At 39.9% G+C, this 19,782-nt stretch overlaps 1 protein-coding gene across 5 annotated transcripts in view; it reads left to right on the top strand.

Annotated features, from left to right (window-relative positions):
* The window catches only part of PPP2R5E (protein phosphatase 2 regulatory subunit B'epsilon), a 146,431-nt gene that overhangs the window by 72,348 nt on the left and 54,301 nt on the right, over window positions 1-19,782 (top strand). For all 5 annotated transcript variants that reach the window (XM_014853691.3, XM_014853692.3, XM_070513734.1 and 2 more), the window contains one exon: window positions 7,458-7,654. In XM_014853691.3, coding sequence (XP_014709177.1) covers window positions 7,458-7,654 — 197 coding nt within the window. The remainder of the gene's footprint in view (window positions 1-7,457; window positions 7,655-19,782) is intronic.

The following is a 19,782-nucleotide window of genomic DNA, read 5'->3' as shown; positions in this document are numbered from 1 at the left end:
TGTCTTTCCCTAGATTTGGGAAGTTCTCTGCTATTATTTCTTTGAACATGCTTTCTGCTTCATTCTCTTTCTCTTCACCTTCTTGAATACCTATAATTCTTACGTTGCATTTCCTCATTGAGTCAGATATTTCTCGGAGACGTTCTTCATTTCTTTTTAGTCTTAGTTCTCCTCCTCTGGAGCATTTTAACATGTCCATTTTCGATTATGCTGATTTGCTCCTTTGTGATGTCTACACACATTGATTCTTGTTTATAGTTTCAATCTCTTTTGTGAAGTAGCTCCTGAATGTGTTGAATAGTTTCTCTATATTCTCTTTTACCTCATTGAGTTTTTTGATGATAGCTATTTTGAATTCATTGTCGTTTAGCTTACATGTTTCTGTGTCCACAGGCTTTGGGGAGAAGAAAAAAGAAAAGGAGGAAGATTGGCAACAGATGTTAGTTCAGGGCCAATCTTTAAAAAAAAAAAAAATTCCTCTTAAAAAAAAATCGGAAAGCATGTATTTATCCATTTTGGGGAAAGGAAAACTGGAGAGATCCATGAAAGAATATTAATAAATACATGTTGATTGTCCAAGCTGGGAAGAATAATTAATATGTTGATATTATTTAAAACTTTAATTTACCCAGCTACCATTGTTCAGTAGTTTAAGGCTGATTTTATGCTGTTTAAGTTTAAAACATGTAAATACTGGTAGAAAAGTCTGTCAAGTTTTCCTTTATCTTTAGATTACAGCTTTTCTTAAACAATAACTAACAATGACAGTTTATCCATAGCTCCAGTGGTGGCAGTGGTTATCAGTTGCTGTTGTTTATCACAATCATCATTGTTATTGGGTGGGCTCTGGACTAAGACTACCTGGGTTTGGATACCAGCTGTAGCCCTTTCTAGCAGGCGGTGTTGGCAAGTGACTTAGCTGTTCTGGGCCCCAGTTTTTTCATCTGAAAAACCGGGATGTTAATAGCGGCAACTCCTAAAGCCTTCTGAGGATTAAGCGGGATGATGTATGTCAGGAGCTTAGTGCAGTGCTCTCCAATAGTAAATGTTCATTATCATTGTCGTCCTTCTTTGTACCTTGAAATATCAGTGCTGGCCTTCTCTGCCTTTCAGTGTGTTGTTTAATTAATACTCACGCCTTGGTCTCATTCTTTTGATACACTATTTTATCTATGTTGCCATTCCTTGAGACATGTTTTGCACCTATAAAAGATGTGTGTGCTAATCATCAATGAAGTGTATCTCGATCTTCCTGATAGATTGGAAGGAGTTCTGAATGCAGCCAACTGTACATTCTCTTATTTATAGCTGAGGCCAAGAGGAATGTTTGCAGTCTGGTGGCTGTTTCCAGGAACCTTCCTTTGCTTGGAAACGGAAAGGTTTCACTGTTAGCTTTAAATAAACTGAGAGAGAAAGAATTTGAAAGGTAGAGAAGATGAAAGAAGGATTTTACAGTTATTACTTTAAATACAGTGCTTTTCAACCATGGCCACACATTGAATTCACCTGAGATGCCTTATGAAATACCGATACCTAGTGGTGGAAGCAGCACGCCACCAGCAGCACCACCACCATCAACAACAAATGGTTTTGAACCCACGACTTTGAGTATAGTAATAAAGTAATTGGAATGGTCCAGTGTTTAATACTTCTTTCAGCTAACGTGGTTAGTCTTGGGTTAGTTTCTTAATATTTGTTTATTTACATTGAAGTATCTTGTGTAATCAGTGTGTTATACTTGGATGCAGTTCATATGATGTGAAACCTAATTATTTGATTCATCATAAAGATTTATGTTGTCTCCTTGTTTTGTTGAAATATTGGTTACATCTGTGATTTTTTGGGTGTCAAAAGCAATTCCTAATGGAAGCATAGTTCTACTAATAAAATAGGATTCTTTTTAGTTTTCCGGAAATATGTGCTGCAAAAAGGGAATGCTGCCGATATCTGTGTTTAGAAGTAAAGTTGGTGGCCAGGATTTGGATAGACCCCATGGCCAAGAAGTTAGGCATTTTACCATATGTGCTTGCATACCATGCTTTAGTCCTTTGAGGCTAAGTCAACTTAATATTTTAGTACTAAGCTCCCCTTAGCACTGAGACTAGTTTTCTTTAAATCTAGGCTCATTGCCTTATGCAAGTAGAACTCTCACTGACTTTGCTGAAGTTCTGGAGGGTTGTGTGTGAGGGACTGACAGCATACGTGGATGGGGATTTGTATACCTTAGTGAATGTTCTAAGGGATGAGGTATAGGGGGTCAAAAACCACATTTACATCCTCAAACTATGGGTACCTTTATTTTTTGTGAGAATTGGAGAAATGGATAGAAAAGGGTAATATCTTAGGACTGTTTCAGGTGAAAAGCGTTACTTTAGAAAGATTTTATTTCAGATCTTTTGAATTGATGTAACTGGTTATAAATATTGTTCATTAGGAGCTCAAATAATGTTACTGCTTAGCTTTCAATGCAAACTTGAGGGTTTTATAGAAATATTTATTGACTGTATTTCCAAATATGTTTTAACAGCATATGTGTAAATAAGTTACCAGCCCCATCTTTTTTTAAACCAATCTGCCTTCTTCCTGTGATATTGTGGCTAATAAATATCGTGATGTGGGCCTTCTTTATTTATTTGGTTGGCATATTTGCAAGTGTGAATTTAACATTCTGGTACAACTTCAATTGACTAGAGTCCCAGAGCACCAAATCCAAAGGGCACAGGGCTCATGTTTTATTTTCTCTACCTTTGCTACTTTTTGCTTTGCAAAGTCTTGACTGAGTCAGGCCCCAAGGGAAGATGGGCTGATATTGGACCCATGATCCTGTGCCCCACACATCAGATGGGATGGAATAATGGAAGCTTTTGACTGGGGAGGAATCAGCTGCTTTGGCCAATTATAAACAAACAAATAAACAAATAATAAATAAAGAACCTGCCCTTGAGATCATAGTGATAGGGAGGGGAGTTTTGTGTGTGTGTGTGTGTGTGCATGTGTGCATGTGCATGTGATGGAGGGGCACTGTGGCTAAAATATATATACTTTCCATTGACTGTTCTTTAGATAGAATAAGAATCTTTTGTCTCTTAATCTGAACTTGCATCCTCCCTCTACTGTTGAATTTTTTTGCCCATTTTTCCATTACTTGTTACTCTTGTAAATTTTAAAATTATTTGGGTATGAACACCTTGGAGGTTGGGAGTAGTTATTTTCCCGAGCTTATTGATGAAAATGTATGGGAGGAGGCTGGGAGATGGTTATAGAAAAGACACATGGGAGAAAATGACTAATGCTCAAAAAGAAAGAGAAGGACAATGCAGAGAGAAGTATAGCTGCCAAGTGGATTCAGCACTTAGCTAGCTGGTCACTACGTTATTTTCTTGGGTGAGAAACAGTTCCAGAGCAATGGAATCTGACCTTATGGAATCTTATCAAGCTATGATAATTGGATCAGTTATTCTCCCTTTAAACAAATACTAACATTGGATGGTTTGGTGGTTGTGCTAATGACCTTCATGGTATTACATAACCACTTATTGATTCCTCATTTTTTATGGTTGTGATTCTGTGGGATCCCTCTCCTAGGGGCAGAGACAGCCTGTGCAGGCCAGAGGTTTCCATTAGAAGAGAGACGACACAAGCATCTGCTGCCTGGTCCACTTTGGGATTCAGAGATGATCTTTAATTTTTCTAGTTTAGATTTATTTCTAAATGTTTATATATATATTTTTTTTTTCTTTAAATTACTAAGTGCTTAGATTTTCAGGTGGCTTGGAATTTGGGAGGTGGGTAGCTTCGAGTTGTTAAAATCTGATGTTACTGCATTGTAGTCAAACTATTGCTTGTCTGATTTCTTCTTTGTGACATTTATGAGATTTTCTTTATGGTCTAGTACCTGATACTTTTTATAAATGTTTCTTTAAAAAGAATGTTTGTGTCTGCTTCTGGCACTGGTTCCATAGACATTATATTTATATCACTGAAACCTTCTCCACTACTCAGAGTGTGTTCCTTCTTTGATCCTGGCCTGTACTACGTTTTCATATTCTATCTTTTCATATCCCACGGGGACTAGGGAGATGAAGATGAGGAGGTTGGGAGCAGCATAGCTATGTGGGGCAGTCTGAGGGCTAGACATTAGAGGAAGAGCCCTTTGCTTGGACTGTTGCTAGTTAGGTGATCCTTCAGCATGAATGAAAAAAGTAATTTTTAAAAAATTGTTGCTATAAAGGAATTAGCTATTTGAGGACCCTCCCCCCCCCCCTTTTGGTTAGTCTTGACTACTTAAATTCTTTAATTTTAGGAAAGGAGATCATGTTAGAAGAATTTGGTCTGTGATAAAGGATAAAGCACAACTTGTTGCTCTATGTGTTAATCTCTGGGGAATGGGCTAGAAGGGTCCTGCATGATCCTTTATGAATGGGGTATGTTGGAAATTAATTTGTTGATTTATTTCTGTGTTCTTGCTCTTTTCTCTATGCACATACCCTGTTTTATGGGAAATGGTATTATTCTTGCCTTTCACTGAGTTGGAATGTTGCATGGTGGTGAAGAGTTCAGACTCTGAAGCCAGTCTGCCTGGGTTTGGATTCTGTCTCCACTACTTATTAGCTCTAAGACTCTGGGCAAGTCACTGAATCTCTCTGTGTCTTGGTTTCCTCATCTGTTAAATTAGAAATAGTACCTACCACATAGGCTTGTTGTCAGGATTAAATAAGACATAATATATGTGAAGTGCTTAGAATAGTACCCAATAAATGTACCCAGTAGTACTCAATAAATGTAAGCTATTGGCAGATGGATAGTCTGCTTCACATTTAGCTATGACATTATATCAATTTGGATAAATAAAGACTAAATTTCAATTGCCTAACATTAAAAAAAAAGGACTAAATGTTAACTGCCTGAATTTTTTTAAATAGCCAAATATATGGATCTCTTGAGTATTGTTGCAGTGACCACAAAGATTAATAGTTGTTGTCACTGCTTAAATGATTGTTTGCTTTTTGGAGGAAAGGCTGTCATTTATAGATGCTTTCATAATTCATATGTGCTGAATTAAGGCGTTCTCCGTGTAGATTGTCTGATTTTTAAGCTTTATTAAAGTTACTATATCAAAAATTGGATTAATTCAAATTTTTCCTGAAGATTTTAACTTTAATGTTACATTAACAAGCCTTTTCTGGTTCCCTGTGTAGCATCAAAACTCCCATTCAGCTTCAAGGTATGGGGTCTGATTTAGAACTTAGAAGACTTAAGTAATTAACCGTGATGGTCCTGAGCATGTAATTAGCCGTTGGTTAAGGATACGTAGTCATATGCATAAGCAACCTTGTTTACTTTTCATTTGTTTATATATTTATTTTAAACACCTGAAGCAGGAAGCAATTAAAGAGAAAGCTTGGTCTGACTATAAGAAATTTAGTTCTTTTTTTTTTTTAAAGATTTTATTTTTTTCCTTTTTCTCCCCAAAGCCCCTCAGTACATAGTTCTATATTCCTCGTTGTGGGTCCTTCTAGTTGTGGCATGTGGGACGCTGCCTCAGGGTGGTTTGATGAGCAGTGCCATGGCTGCGCCCAGGATTCAAACCAACGAAACACTGGGCCGCCTGCAATGGAGCACGCGAACTTAACCACTCGGCCACGGGGCCAGCCCCAAGAAATTTAGTTCTTGTAGTCTAAAGCTGAATACTTTGAAAGTGATTAAGTCTAGGGGCATAGAATAAGACTTATCTCATGGCTTAACTCAAATCCCAAAGTCTTTGACTGTAAGATACATTAGGCCTTTGGGGACCTATGGGGGTGGTGGTGGGAGGGGAAACTCATTGGTTAAGAATAATTTCTAAATTTACAACTTGTTTTTGCTGAGAGTTGCAGTGATGCTATATACCTTCAAAAATACTGACTACTTCTTGACCCCTTATATCTGGCAGAGAAATCCTGTATTTTCAGATATCTTGTCCACTCTCCTCTAGGCTGACCCCAAAGTCGATGTCCGTAGGCAGTGTTCTGGGGGAATTATCCATGAGGCTCTGGGTGTTTGGGCTAGCACTTGGGTTGTGGGATATGAGGAGGAGAAGAGGGTTGTGGAGAGGAGTTGTGTGGATCCTGTGAATAGGAATCTAACCCTCATTCCCTTCTGCTGGGGCTGCTGGTGGCTATAAGGTGGGTGCCATTGGCTGTTGCACTTACCTCCAGGGAGCAGGTGGCCCACACTGTGAGGCTGCAGTAAAGCTTTTACTGGGAGTCAGGCAGCTGAGGCTGGTTGTGAGTGACTGGCCAAACATTGTTCAAGTCCCTCTTGAATAGTACAAAGGGAATATGGGAATGTGGTTAGAGACCCAGGAGCTGTTCCCAGCTCCATAACTTAATCACTGTGAGATCTCAATGATTGTCTCTAATTTTCCTGTTGAAAAATGGAGAATAACAATATAATGTCACCTGCTTATCTCTAAGAGTGTTCTGAGGATTAATGAGCTAATTGCCTTTGATGAAGGCAGCAGACCCTACTCTGGTCATAATCTCATTCCCTTTCCAGGAAAGCTCCAGTTTGGGGGAGTAAAAGAGTAGAAGGAAAATAGGAATGGAATGGGCTATCTCCAATTTAGTTGGCGTGTTTCAAGTCTAACTATAGATCAGATTTCTGTTGTAGCTGGGGAATTTTAACCTAAAATTTCTACATATTTTTTAGAAATGACACCAAACCAAATGTCTGATTTGCTGTTTGTGGGAAAAGAACAGGTGTTTATTCTGAGACCATATTAATGAAGATGTTAGTGGTTTTTTTTGCACCATAACGGAAGAAGATGGGTCAAAAGAGGGAACATAGATTTAAGTGGAGTTTGCTTTTATTGTCCATTACTGATGTGCTCTTTTTGAGAGAATTGGTATTGCTTCGTTTTGTTGATTTTCCAAGTTTCTTTGACAAAGAAACTTCATAGATATCAAGCCAAAACAAAACAAAAAATATAAACACATAGACACAACAGTTGCTTTAAATACCAAGGATGTCAGCATGAAATTAAAATGAATCGATTGACATTTCTGCTTCGAAATTTTTTAGTAAAACTAATTTAAACCAACAGTGAAAACTTCTGCCTTTACCTTGTAATGGACAGTGTGACCTTTTTCAGTGTTTTTGGCTTAAGGGTGTTGACATTGAGGTGGTTTTGGTTAAAATTGCTTCAACTCGCTAATGGCTCTTGGGATTTTGGTCAATCTTTGGTTGTGGACTAGCAAATGCTGTCAATTGTGTTGGTACCATGTAGTTTTCAAACACAAGGTCTCTAAAGTAGTGGATGTTGTATCCCCTCCCACCCATGTGTGACTGTTAAAAAGAACACTGTTGTCATGTGAATTCTTATTTTTTTGAGCTTGTTTTTGAAGTAAGTTTCACAGAGAATTCCTGTTACCTAGAAATTGATGACAGACTTACACCATTTCCTTTTTTTTTCTTAGACGTTCCATCCTCAGAGCAGCCTGAACTGTTCCTAAAGAAACTTCAGCAGTGCTGTGTCATTTTTGACTTCATGGACACGCTATCTGATCTTAAAATGAAAGAATACAAGCGCTCCACTCTTAATGAACTGGTGGACTACATTACAATAAGCAGAGGCTGTTTGACAGAGCAGACTTACCCTGAAGTAGTTAGAATGGTGAGTTTCTTTTTTTCGCCGCGGACACTTTTAAGCACCTTCCATAGCGACTCACAGGTGTATTTATTGCCGAGTCAGGTCACTGGAGGTCCCCTCCGCAAATAGGAGCCAACCTTCTGAGAGCTAAGCATAAGTAGTCGGCGCAATACGGAATGTGAAGAGCATGATTTCATGAGAATGAAATCCAGAACTTTTCACCTACGACAGTACTGGAGGAATCAGTGACTTCAAAATGTGAAGCCAAGATTGCCAGGGTGTTACTGGATTTCTGGCATTGGGAAAAGAAAAGACACAGGAGAATCAACCAAAGTTTTAGATCTGTGTTTGAAAAATAATCAAGCCTGTTGGATATCTTGATTTTTTTTTCTCCCTATTCGTTGTGGTATATTAGAAATGGCTTTAAGCTTAATAAAATTGTGATTTGTAGAATCCAGTTAAAGCCTCTCGTGGCTTTATAAACTAATTATTATCTTTAGAATCTGAAAATCAGGGGTGATGTCTTTCGTTATTTTTGAACAGTGTCTTGCACTTTTTGTGGTTGTTAGGAGTTATGAGAAGAAATATTATTAGCATAATGTAAGCAATTATGTTCTTATTGTGTCAATAATTATATTAGTTTTTCAAAAGCCAAGCCAAAATATGATTTTCTGTTAGATTTCTGTGGGAGGGTTGCTTTCCTTGGCATCCTAGAAGATCTTGGATCTAGAGAGGGCATGCCATTCGAAGAGGCAGGGCTGGTCTGCGAACTCCTGCAATTGTGCTGCAGAGATCCAGAGGGCTCAGAGTGCTACTGGGAAGCCCGTTGGGGAATTTGGCCCACTCTCTGTGTACTGCTGAAAATATATCTAACTTTTCTATTTAACTCTTACCATTTGTATTCAACGAATAAAGAAAGGAGACCCCTGTGATGGAGTAGATATGGTTAAAAATGAATAGTTCATATTTGGGAAGAGACCTGAATTATCACAACTTGAGAAACTATGACTGATATATGAAGCTCATTTCAAAACAATGTCCAGTGGATTCCTCAGGTCCATATCTGAGCGTTGTTGCATTTGTTGTTAATTTACAGGGATGTAGTGTGCTAGAGTGTTTTGTAGATTAACTATTAACATTGTGGCTCTTGAGCAGTGGTTCTCAACGAGGGGCGATTTTGCCTCCCAGGGTACTTTAGCAATGTCTAGAGACGTTTTTGGTAGTCACAACCAGAAGTGGGAGCGGGGTGCTTACCACCGTCTGGCAAGTAGAGGCCAGGAATGCTGTTAAACATCTTATAATGCGCAGGACAGCTCTCATAACAGAGTTACAGCCCCAGTGTCAATTGTGAATATCCCAAATGTGAATAATGCCACTGTTGAGAAACCCTGCTCTAGAGTTTGCATGCTGTCTAAACCTCTTAACCTGATACTTAGGATCTTCTCTAGTCCACCTGCCTTCTGCAGAGCACGGTCCTTTGGTGTTAGCCTACTCACGTCCTAAGCCAACAGAGGTATCCACTGTTAATAACTTTCTTCTATATCTTTCCATGAATAGTCTATGAATATGTAAGCATATACAAGCATATACATATAAATATTATTTTTTGTAAACACACAGATGCTGGCATACTGTACATACTCTCTGTACCTTGCTTTTTTCACTTAGCAATATATAATGTATATTGGTACATATAAAGCTGCCTTGTTAATTTTTATAGCTGCATAATATTTCATAATGTGGATGTACCATAATTTATTTAACCGATGCCCTGTGAATATCCTTGTACACACATCACTTTGCCCTTGTGTGAGAGCATCTGTGTATTTGTTGATTTATTTTTTAATAGCCTATATCTTTTCCCTGTTTCTGGACCTTCATGTATTCCCTGCCCCCAGCCTCTAATTCTGATTCTCCCATTCCTTTCAAGACCTGGCTTAAAAATGCTATCACTGTTTTCTGAAAAGCCCAGAGTTTTCTCCTTTCTTTAGTTTCCTCTGCTTCTTGGTAACCTACCCTTTTGGAATTTGTTCATTTGCTGCTTTTTTCTCCTTTCACACATTTATCTAATTTTTCTAATTAGACCATAAGCACCTCTAGGCGGGAGCTGTGCCCTGCACGTCTCTGAGGCCTCTCTGAGGCCTCCTAGCCCAGGCCTTCCTGGAGATTGTTGAACGAGTGAATGGATTCCCACTTAAAATGTGGGCATTTCAGGCTCTCAAATTACAGTGAATGTATTGGATGTCATTGGGTTGTAGTCCGTTTTTAGACCCAGTATTTGGCTTAATCCAAAAGTTCTTTTATTCCTATGAACCAGCTTGGTCTTAAACCAGCTTTAGTCTCTTAAAGGAGACCGTTGTCTCTTCTCCCTTACCACCTTCCCTTATGTTCCCCCTCAACCAAAAAAATTAAAAAAGACTCCTGTTGTGTGTGTGTGAATGTGTGTTTGAAAATATACTTGAGTCCTACCTTAGGAGGTGTTGGGTCTGTAGCATGCATGCTATTCTAGGGTATCAGAAAATTAACTTTCTAGATGATAGTTTAGGGTTGGCAGAAGCGTAATTTATTTTTCATATCTTGTGATTTGTTAAATTGCTAACTACTGATTTTACATGGTTCTTAGACAATCTGGGGCATTTACAGAAAAGGAGGTAGTGTGGTAGAGTAGAAGGAGATAGGACTTTGGAACCACACACACCTGGGTTCAGGTGCCAGGTCTGGCCACTCTTCTTTGCTCCATCACCTTCCTGGAGCCCTCCATCTTTGGGGCCCTCAGTTTTCGTGTGGTGCTAAGAGGTACGTACAATCAGGGAAGGGTGGTCATAATGCCTCCTACCCTGCTCCATAAATAGTCCACCCAAGGACAATTGTTGTGCTTGTTTGTACATCAAGGTTCTTACCACCTCAGGTACACGTACGATCTGGTGACCGGGGTGCTAAGTGCTCTGTAAGAAGGGTTGGAACCAAGTCCCCACTTGGTGCCCTCTGCTCCCTTCCATTTTGCCACCTGTGAGCTCCTTGTATATAGAAATTCTGGTGCTACCACTGCTCACTTTTCTAATCTGTACTGTACTTGCCTTTTGGCTATTTTGTGAGGATTGGTGATGACGTGGATAAAGCTCTTAGACCAGTCCCTAACGCATATCAGGCAGTCAATAATATTATTATTGTATTTTGATGATTTTGTTATTAGATAGTTGATTTTACAGTCACTGGTAGAACCTGTTTGTGGACTTAAAATGCTCTATCAGCTAGATGTGTTGTGTCCATTGCCTCAGTCATTCTCAGATGCTATAATTTCAATCCTGCCTGTTGAACAGTCACTGTCTCCACCTGTTCCTCTTCCTTAATAGTGCAAAATGAAACTGCCTCAGTAGGATTAGTGAGGGAAATGGTAATGCTTTCAATGAAATATCAATGAAGTGATAACTAGGTTTTACAAACCGAGATGAGTGATGACTTAGGATGGCATGTTCAGGTGTCAGCATTATTACCAAAAGCCTTTGATCCAACCTGATGGGACCTATACTTTGAGAGATGCTATTCCTGTTAGGGGAAGAAAAGAGTGACAGATGAAAGTAATCTATGAGTTGTGGAAACCATTTTTAGCATTTGGATGAAGTCTGGATACCCCCTCAGACTGCTAGAATTAAGAAAGAAAAACAACTTTTTATGTGTAAACCAAACAAAACAATACAGCACCTAACTTACCCGCAGAAGGGTAGTGTGGGGTGGTGGAAAGAGCCCCAGACAGAGAATGTGGAAGTCACCGTCCTCATTTCTCATCTTCCACTTAGCTAGTGGTGAGATCTTGGGTGAGTAATTTCCTCTCTAAGGCTGTTTCTCCTATTGTAAATGGAAGGAGTTGATGATCTCTCACAGCCTTCCAGTTGACCAACAGTTTTGGTCAACACAGTTTAAGAAATTTACAATGGATTCTGCCATTCTTAAAGTTTACGAACCATTGTCCAAAGGAGTTGCTGAGCTCAGTGGTTTCTTTCATGTATTTCTCGTGGGGCCATATCTGATGGAAAAACGGGAATCAGCACTCTTACTTCTTTAGGCTTTGGCACATTCTGCTCTGTATTGTCTTGAGTGTCAGGCTTCTGTCCTTGAGGCAGTGTTTTTACCACATTATGCTGGTGTTTCCTTTTTGGTTCTGTTACCGTGCATCCATTTGAAAGATTTCTTAGAATTTCTGGCTTTCCCAGTGATCTTGTGCTAATGTTTTTTACCTGAACTTGATCTGTGCATATTTTCTATTCTTTATATTTGCACATCTTCCTTTGCAAAAATGTCTCTTTTGGGGATAGTTCAATGTGAGATGAAATCTCACTGGTGAAGACATTGTTTTAGTTAACTCCAGGTATTGTTTATTGAATGACTTACAACCACACTTTTACATCTTGATGATAAATAAAGGCAGGGATCTGCTCTGTCAACAAACTCACAGTCAGGTAGAGAGGATACTCATGTGAACGAATAATAAAGATAATGTCATACATACATTAGTAAAAGTATGAACAAGGCAGAATAGAGAAAAAGAGTGATTAATCAGAGGTAGGGAGGGGTGGTCAAGGAAGGCTTTACAAAGTGAGTAAAGCCTCGGCAGGGTATTAAAAGGTGAATACGTGTTTTCTAGGTGGCTGAAATAGTGTTGAAATGAAAAAGAGAATTACATGATGCAAAGGAATCCCCAAACTCCATGATATATTCAGAGAAACACAAATAGTGCTGTGTTAGAGCATTAAGAGTGTGTGTGTGTGTGTGTGTTGGGGAGTGGGAGGAGGTGAATGGTGGCTGTTGAAGATGTAGATGTGGGCCAGATCCTCCAAGAAGCTCACAAACAATGGATAGCCGTTGAAAAGTTTTAAGCAGTTGAGTGTCACGGTTGGATTTATATTATCATGGCAGGGGGACAGATAGATTGGAGGGGACCGAAATTGAAGACAGAGAGGAATCACTTAGGGGACAGTTGTGTTAGAGAAGTTGTGGAGGGCCTAAACCAAGCACAGGTTGGGGAGTAGAAAAGGAGAGGAAAGGATGGGACTCACTTAGGAGGTAAAATTGAAGCCACTTAGGATTTGTATGAAGGTTTGGAATGTGCGAGAGGAAGGGGTCTAGGATAGCTTTGGGAATTAGGTAGTTTGTGGTGCTGCCGTTTTGAGAAAGGTACAGTAGAAGGGAGAGTAGGTTTTGAATGGAAGCTGAGGAGTTGATTTTTGATGTGTTTACTTTGAGTTTATGGGAGCCCTAGTTGTGGAAAGCTGGAGATGGAGATTGGTAATTATCAGCATGGGAGCAGGACAGGGGAGAAAAAGAACAGTGATGGGCCTTCAGGCGATACCAGGGAATCATCACGCTTCAGTGCAGAGGTACAGGTGGGAGCTGGTAGGTTGACGGGTGCATGAAATATGAGGCAGTTGAGATACTGACTATAGATAATGATTGCATGTACCCTGTACTGTCTTCATTAGGGTAAAATCCTGTCACTTCTCTCCAGCAGAAAGTAGACCTTGTCGCCCTGCTTGTTTTCTGTTATGTTCATATTTTGTCTTTATGACTTGGCTTTTTTGGTTCCAAAGTCTGCCCCATTCCTAATATGTGGTTCAATCTCTGTGTACTTCAAATTGTAGAATATGTGATTTTCCAAAGCTAAAGTAGTTTTAAGATAAAATATGTTGAACAATTTTTTCTTCTTTTCTATTGCAGTCTTTCCTTGAGTCCTTTATATTGTTTCTTGGCTACCGTTAGCTTTGTTTTTCCCCACTCTCAAATTATACCCTGTCATTTGGTTATCTAAGTGCGTTATCTTTCATACATTTTTTGATTTAACTGGAAGTCACAGCTCTTGTTAGCCTCTTAATAGAATAATATGGCTTTGTAGAAAATTATAAAATGGCAATGAAGGGCCTCAGAGTGTGCCTACACAGACTCTCAGGGGTGCTTTAACTCCACTACGTACTCTATTGGCTAAAGGACAGAGTTTCTTTTTATAAAATAACAGCTATCTAAAAGTAGCCTTGGGAATAATAACTACCGGGGGGAAATATGGAATTTCCATTTTTCGTCTTCCTTCATCTGATAAGGAATATAAGTACACATCCTGGCCAGAATTTGCCTTGGAGGTGACTTTTCAGACCCAAAGGAGTTAAGATCTGTAGGTATGAGGAGATAAGATCTATAGGAGGTGGGCTGCTTACGCAACTGGAAATATAAATAGAAGAGAATTGAGGGGTATCTGGGAAACGGCATTTAGGAACTGAAGTTATTGGTAAATTTTGATGGTAGGATAAGTCTGAAAGATAGGACTTGAGAGTTAATTGAATGTAAAGAATTCCTTAGTTCTTAGAAAAGAGTTTAAGCTTATGATAATGAAGCTTACCGGAAGACATTTTTAGAATGAGATCAAGAAGAGTCCACTGCTCAAGGTTAGGAGTAGATTGTACCATTTATAATATATCAAAGGAACTGGCAGGCACTTTCTTTCCTCAATTACCGTCTTAAACTATCACGTCATGCTTCTTTAGTTAATGCTCACTTAACAATATGCATTTAGCATCTCAGGGTGTCCATAGGTTGGTTTCATGGGGTCAATGAACCCTCTGATGTTGACTGCAAAATTTTGTGTGTTTTGTGGTGGAAGATCTGTAGCTTTTGATTAAATTTTCAAAGACATGTCTGACTTCAAAATGGTTTAAGCTTGATTTTACCACATGTGCAGTGTTCTGCTGGATGCTGCTCTGCTGGAAAATATGAGATTGGAAGGGAGTAGGATCTTCCCATTTATGCAGTAACTAAAGATGAAAGATGAAGTTGTTGGAATGATTTCACCAAGGAAACCATCTGGGCCTGGAGTTTTCTCTGTGGGAAGGTTTCTGGTAGTGAATTCAGTTTCCTAAAAACACATCTGACTCTTCAGATTTTTCTGTTTCATCTTGTGTCAGTTTGCTAGGTTGTTATAATAGTTACGTAGTTTAGAGTTGTAGTCAAATGCTTAATCCTTAGAGGTTCTTCACAAAGCTGTGCACTAATGAAAGAAGATCGCCCACACCTGTACGCCTTTCGTTGTTTGCAGCATAATAATCTGCAGCAACTACAACATCTGAGTTAATTCAGTCTTCACAGCAACGCTTTGAGGTAGGTAGCATTATTATGTGTGTTATTTTATAGATGATGTAAAGGAAGTGGAGAGAGGTTAAGAAACTTGCCCAAGAAACTCCTGGGTCACTGGCAGAGCTGAGATTCGAATCCAGGCTGTCTGGCTCCAGAGCCATGTTCATAGCTGTTGTGCCTAATGCTTTCCAGGAATCATTCTTTCCAATGGGAGTGGGGACTAAACCCCCTAAGACTGGACTCTTGCCTCTGTCCTGTGTTCTTTTCCTTGAGCTCTTCTAATTAGGTAATAAGGCTTCTGATTAGTTCATCCCTGTCTCTTTTGCTGCCTCTGACAAGGCCTCAGGTTAAATGTTCATTTTTTGCTTAAGAAACAGCTTCCCTTTCACTCCCTCTCCCCCCACTACCTCACTCCCCTGTGTAATAACCACACTGCCTTTGTGTTATTCTTGAAGGAACAGTGCTTCTGAACCTTTTTTCCTGCCTACCACCCCTTCCCAGCATGTAAGAGTGCATGGTGACTGGGGGCGGGGAGGAGGGCTGTAGTTCAGAACTCTCCTCTGTTCCACCCAAACTACAGTCCTTGAGATGATCCTGTCCCCTGAGTCCATGTCCTCCCTGCATGCCGCTTCTCTCTGTCCCCCCACTGGAAGCAGGCAAGCTCTGGCAGCAGCCAAGGCATCCTGACATCGCGTGTTTAGCCTGGATTTGGAGCAAGGGAGTTAGATGATTGGAACGTCCCTCCGTCTCCATGATGGCCCCTAAGCCTTGGAAGCACTTAGGTGTGTACAGCCCACTTTCCCTTTTGGTTGTCCTTCCCAGGTCAGTGGTATAGACAGACAGACCTGGGCCCGGTCCTGCCGTTTACTTAGCTGTGTGATCTTGGACATACCTTAACCCTCTTAAGCTTGTTACCCCACTGTAACTTTGTAGGGTTGTTGTGATGTCATGGTTGTTATTATCATTCATGGCCCCACCTCTACAGCCTCTGCTAGACTTACCTGTTTCTTTAGATGAATTAATCACTTTTTCGGGTTGCAATGAAGTCTGCTAGCCTGAAAGCTGTTTATCTTTTTAAGGTGGCTTTCCATATCTTTTCTCTGATTGTTGACTTTAAACTTTACTTCTCTCTGGGAAATTTTAATTTCAGGTCTGTTTTTTTGGAGGACCGTGTAAATCTTCATGTGCCCGTGTGTGTGTAATTATATATTCATGTGTATGTATACTGCCCTTAGTCCACCTAAGTAAAATTTTTCCTCATATATTTCCATATTCATGTTTGTACTATATTAATAATTTACCATTTCTCTCCAGCAAACATTCTCTCTTAAGGAATCTGACAGGGATTTTAATGTACTTAGTTTTAATTTAAATGTGCTAAGGAGCAGATTTTTACTCAGGAAGCTTCTGAGCTACTCATGATTGCTATTTGCTTCATTTACAAGCTGTAGTCCTTTTGGCTTAACTGCTTTACAGATTGTTTGGAGTTTTCAATATACTTAAAATCGTTTGACAGCTGTGACTTGTCTAGCACGGAAGCATCCAGTACTATTATTTCACTGTAATGAGACCCCCCCTCCCCTCCCCCCAAGTTGGCCACAGGATTTTGCAGGGTAGATTACAGTACTGCATTCAAGTTTTGGTTTCTCTTTTCTCCCACCTTTTAATTTAACCTTGAAACTGAAAGTATGGTTAGAAGTATAAGCAATACTTCTGGAAAAATCTGCCAAGAAAATGAATGATGAAATGATTTAGAGCGGCCAGCCTGGTGGCATAGTGGTTAAGTTCATGTACTCTCCTTTGGTGGCCTGGGGTCTGTGGGTTTGGATCCCAGGCGTGGACCTACACTCTGCTCATCAAGCCATGCTGTGGTGGCATCCCACGTACAAAATTAGAGGAAGTTTGGAAGAGATGTTAGCTCAGAGACAGTCTTCTTCAAGCAAAAATAGGAAGATTGGCCCTGAGCTAATATCTATTGCCAGTCTTCCTCACACACACGAAAAGATTCGAAATATAAGTGGGCCTTGGATAATTCTAGCACTTGGTGTTAGTTTATATGGTTCAGGCATCTCCACTGAGGAGAGAGAAATGAGAGGAAGGGATTTATTGGTTGATTCTCTAAGGAAAAAGCTGGTTTACACCACAGTGGTGTATTATTAGGAGGAAAAAATGGAGAAAATGAGTGTCCTCATTATGGAATTCTCAGAAACAGAAATACTTGAGACGAGAATTTGGCAAGAAAACAATGAACAGGTCATTTCCAGGAGGTAGTTGGCTGCTGATCAATATTAAAAGCCAAACTTGATCTGTAGATGAAAACAAGAAGAAATATGCTATCCAGTGACTTCTGCAGAGGAAGTTGCCTCTGGAAAGTTCGGATAAGATAAGGGACTTGTAGAGTAAAAATGCAATTACAATGATGAATAGAGAAAGGTGGGGGTTGACTGGGCAGTGGAGAAGGGAAAACTGGAAAGACCAGGGCCTAAGGCCAGGAGCAGGTCCGGAGCAAGGAGGAGCATGGCTGGGAGGGCGAGGGGTGACTCAATAGAAGAGAGGATGTTGCTGAATAAAAATAGGACTGGTTGTAACTGTTTGGGAGGTTGGAGAGCAAGCTTATTTTTTAATAAAATAGGTAAGCAAGCTATATTGGAGAATCTGATGTTTCCTGACCCTTCAGAAATGTCGGAAACAAACAGGAGTGGGGGCAGGGCAGATAGTGTTAGGTACTAAATGGGCTGCTTTGAAATACGGTGGAATTTCCCTTCCTGAAAAAGTTAAAGCCAAAGGGTAGAACACTCTGGAATAATGCAAGCCTCTTCCTTTTGTGGAACTTTTGTTCTTTTCTCTTAGAAAAGTTAGAAAAATTTGTTAAGCTTAGACAATAGAGAAGGTGCTGGAAAATTGAGTTTTGTATTTGTGCTGTCATCAGGTACACAGTGGGGAGTCTGTTATGCTCTGTTCTGGAAAGGAAGAGTAGTTATTTGCCGGGTGAAATGATTGGAAGGCGATGTTCTTTAACTGTACATTTAGGATGGAAACGAGCAGGGTTGAGGGGCAGTTCCTGCCCCTCGAGCCCTCTCTTGGTTTCCTTCTGAGGAACTTACACCCACACTCCTGTGTTCCACCCCCCACCCCCAGATGAGGCCCTTGAGGGAGGGCTGTCTGTGTGCCCCCCTTGGAGTGGCCTTACTCACTTCATGATGAAGCAGTAGTACTGGGGAGAGGGCGATACTGATCTGTGGTCAGCTGTGGTTCTGGTGTGTTTCTGTTTTCCTTACTCACCACCTAGCTCAGGGCTTTGTTCTGTTAATGAAGGGTCACAGATACGGAGAGAGGCATACACACAGACACAGAGGAAGGGACAGTGACAGTTTGGGCAGTGTTTCCTGTTTATTTTTAGTGATTTCAAATCAGAGCACGTTGTCAGTAGCCAGAAATGTACATCAGGAGCCTCTGGTGTTTTGTGTTTTTTAAAATTTGGAATTCAACAGGTTTAATTTTTCTTTTAGCGTCAGCTGATTTTGAACCATAAAGTGTTCAAAGCAGATGTTAGAATGTATGTATCCTCAGAAAAGCCCCGTGTTGTTATTTTATAAACTTGTGTGCTTACAGAAATCACTTAATTTACCAGTTTTAGTACCTTCTTGGGATTTAGGACCCATAGTCCACACAGGAAAATGTAGCAAAACCCTGGAATCACATGGCCGGCCTGTGTGGGGCGAGAACAGCTGACTGCGAGAGCCAGCAGTAGGAGGGCGTGCTCCGCGTTTATACGCAGTAAGCACGATGACTGTTGCAGTGTTTACACCTCTATTTTTGGATTCCAAGATTTAATATCAACAATCTTTACTTTTGGATTCACTGTTACATTTCCAGTTTTGGAGACAGTGCAATATAATTGTCTGTGTGTGTGAAATATCGTTTCCCTGTGATGGTTTTGTATGGGGATAACACACCCTAGAGAAAGGTAGTTTAACATTACTGTCACCATTTCAGCAGGTAAAACGTTGCCTCTTATTTTGAGCAGAGTTTAATCTTGAAATAGAAGCCGAATGGGAGCGGAGGATTCCTGTTTGGAATGTGTGGGTGATAAGGTGAGAGGCAGGGATGGGTCTAGATTACAGAGGTCTTGGCAAGCTAGGTAGAGGAGGTTAGACAATCTTGTAGACAGCAAGCAGGGAGTTGCTAAGAGTTTTGAACAGGAGGTGAAATGTAAATGATATGCTTAGTTTTCTTTTTCCAGCCCCACAAAGAAAGTCTGTACCCTTCTGCCAGCTCCTTTAAGGAGGTTTGGGCTGGCAGGTTTAAGCCAGGATGGCTAATGGCAGAGGGCCATTGTCCTAATCTAGTCAGATAGTGACAAAAGAAGAGGAAATGGAGAATATGTAAGAGAACTCCCATCTCCTATATTTTTTCCCTGTGCTCATCAAAGGAAATTTGGAAATCAGAGAAAAAAATTACCCTTAGTTTCATTATTTAAATTCAGTTGTTGGTCACATTTTTGCCAATTTTCTCCTAGTCTATTTTTTATGATGTTTTTCCCTTAAATTAAAAAAAAAATTAGATATACTTAACATGCAATACAATTTTAAGAACAGGTCTTAGGCAGTGAATGTTCAACAGATTTGACAATTATATGTATGCATGTAACCATAATCCCAGATCTAGAACCTTGCCGTCAATCAAGAAAATTTCCTTGTGCCTTTTCCTGTTTTTCCTTGTTAAATATATTTTTTGCAATCTCATTATATGTATAATTTTGAATTCTTTTTAAAAAAATTTCTTTAGCATTATGATATAAATGTGCTTTCATGTGATTAGATATCTTTCATTATTTTTATTTATTTATTTATTTGCTGAGGAAGATTTGCCCTGAGCTAACATCTGTGCCAATCTTCCTCTTTTCTTTTTCAGTCTGTGGGCCATCAGCACGGCATGGCCACTGACAGAACAGTGTAGGTCTGTACCGGGAACCGAACCTGGGCCGCCAAAATGGAGCATGCTAACTTAACCACTAGACCACTGGGGCTTAGATA

Source organism: Equus asinus, chromosome 7, assembly GCF_041296235.1.
Source record: "Equus asinus isolate D_3611 breed Donkey chromosome 7, EquAss-T2T_v2, whole genome shotgun sequence".
NCBI classification, from domain to species: Eukaryota; Metazoa; Chordata; class Mammalia; order Perissodactyla; family Equidae; genus Equus; species Equus asinus.
Note: the sequence above shows the minus strand (reverse complement) of the source record. Positions and strands in the feature narration are given on the sequence as shown.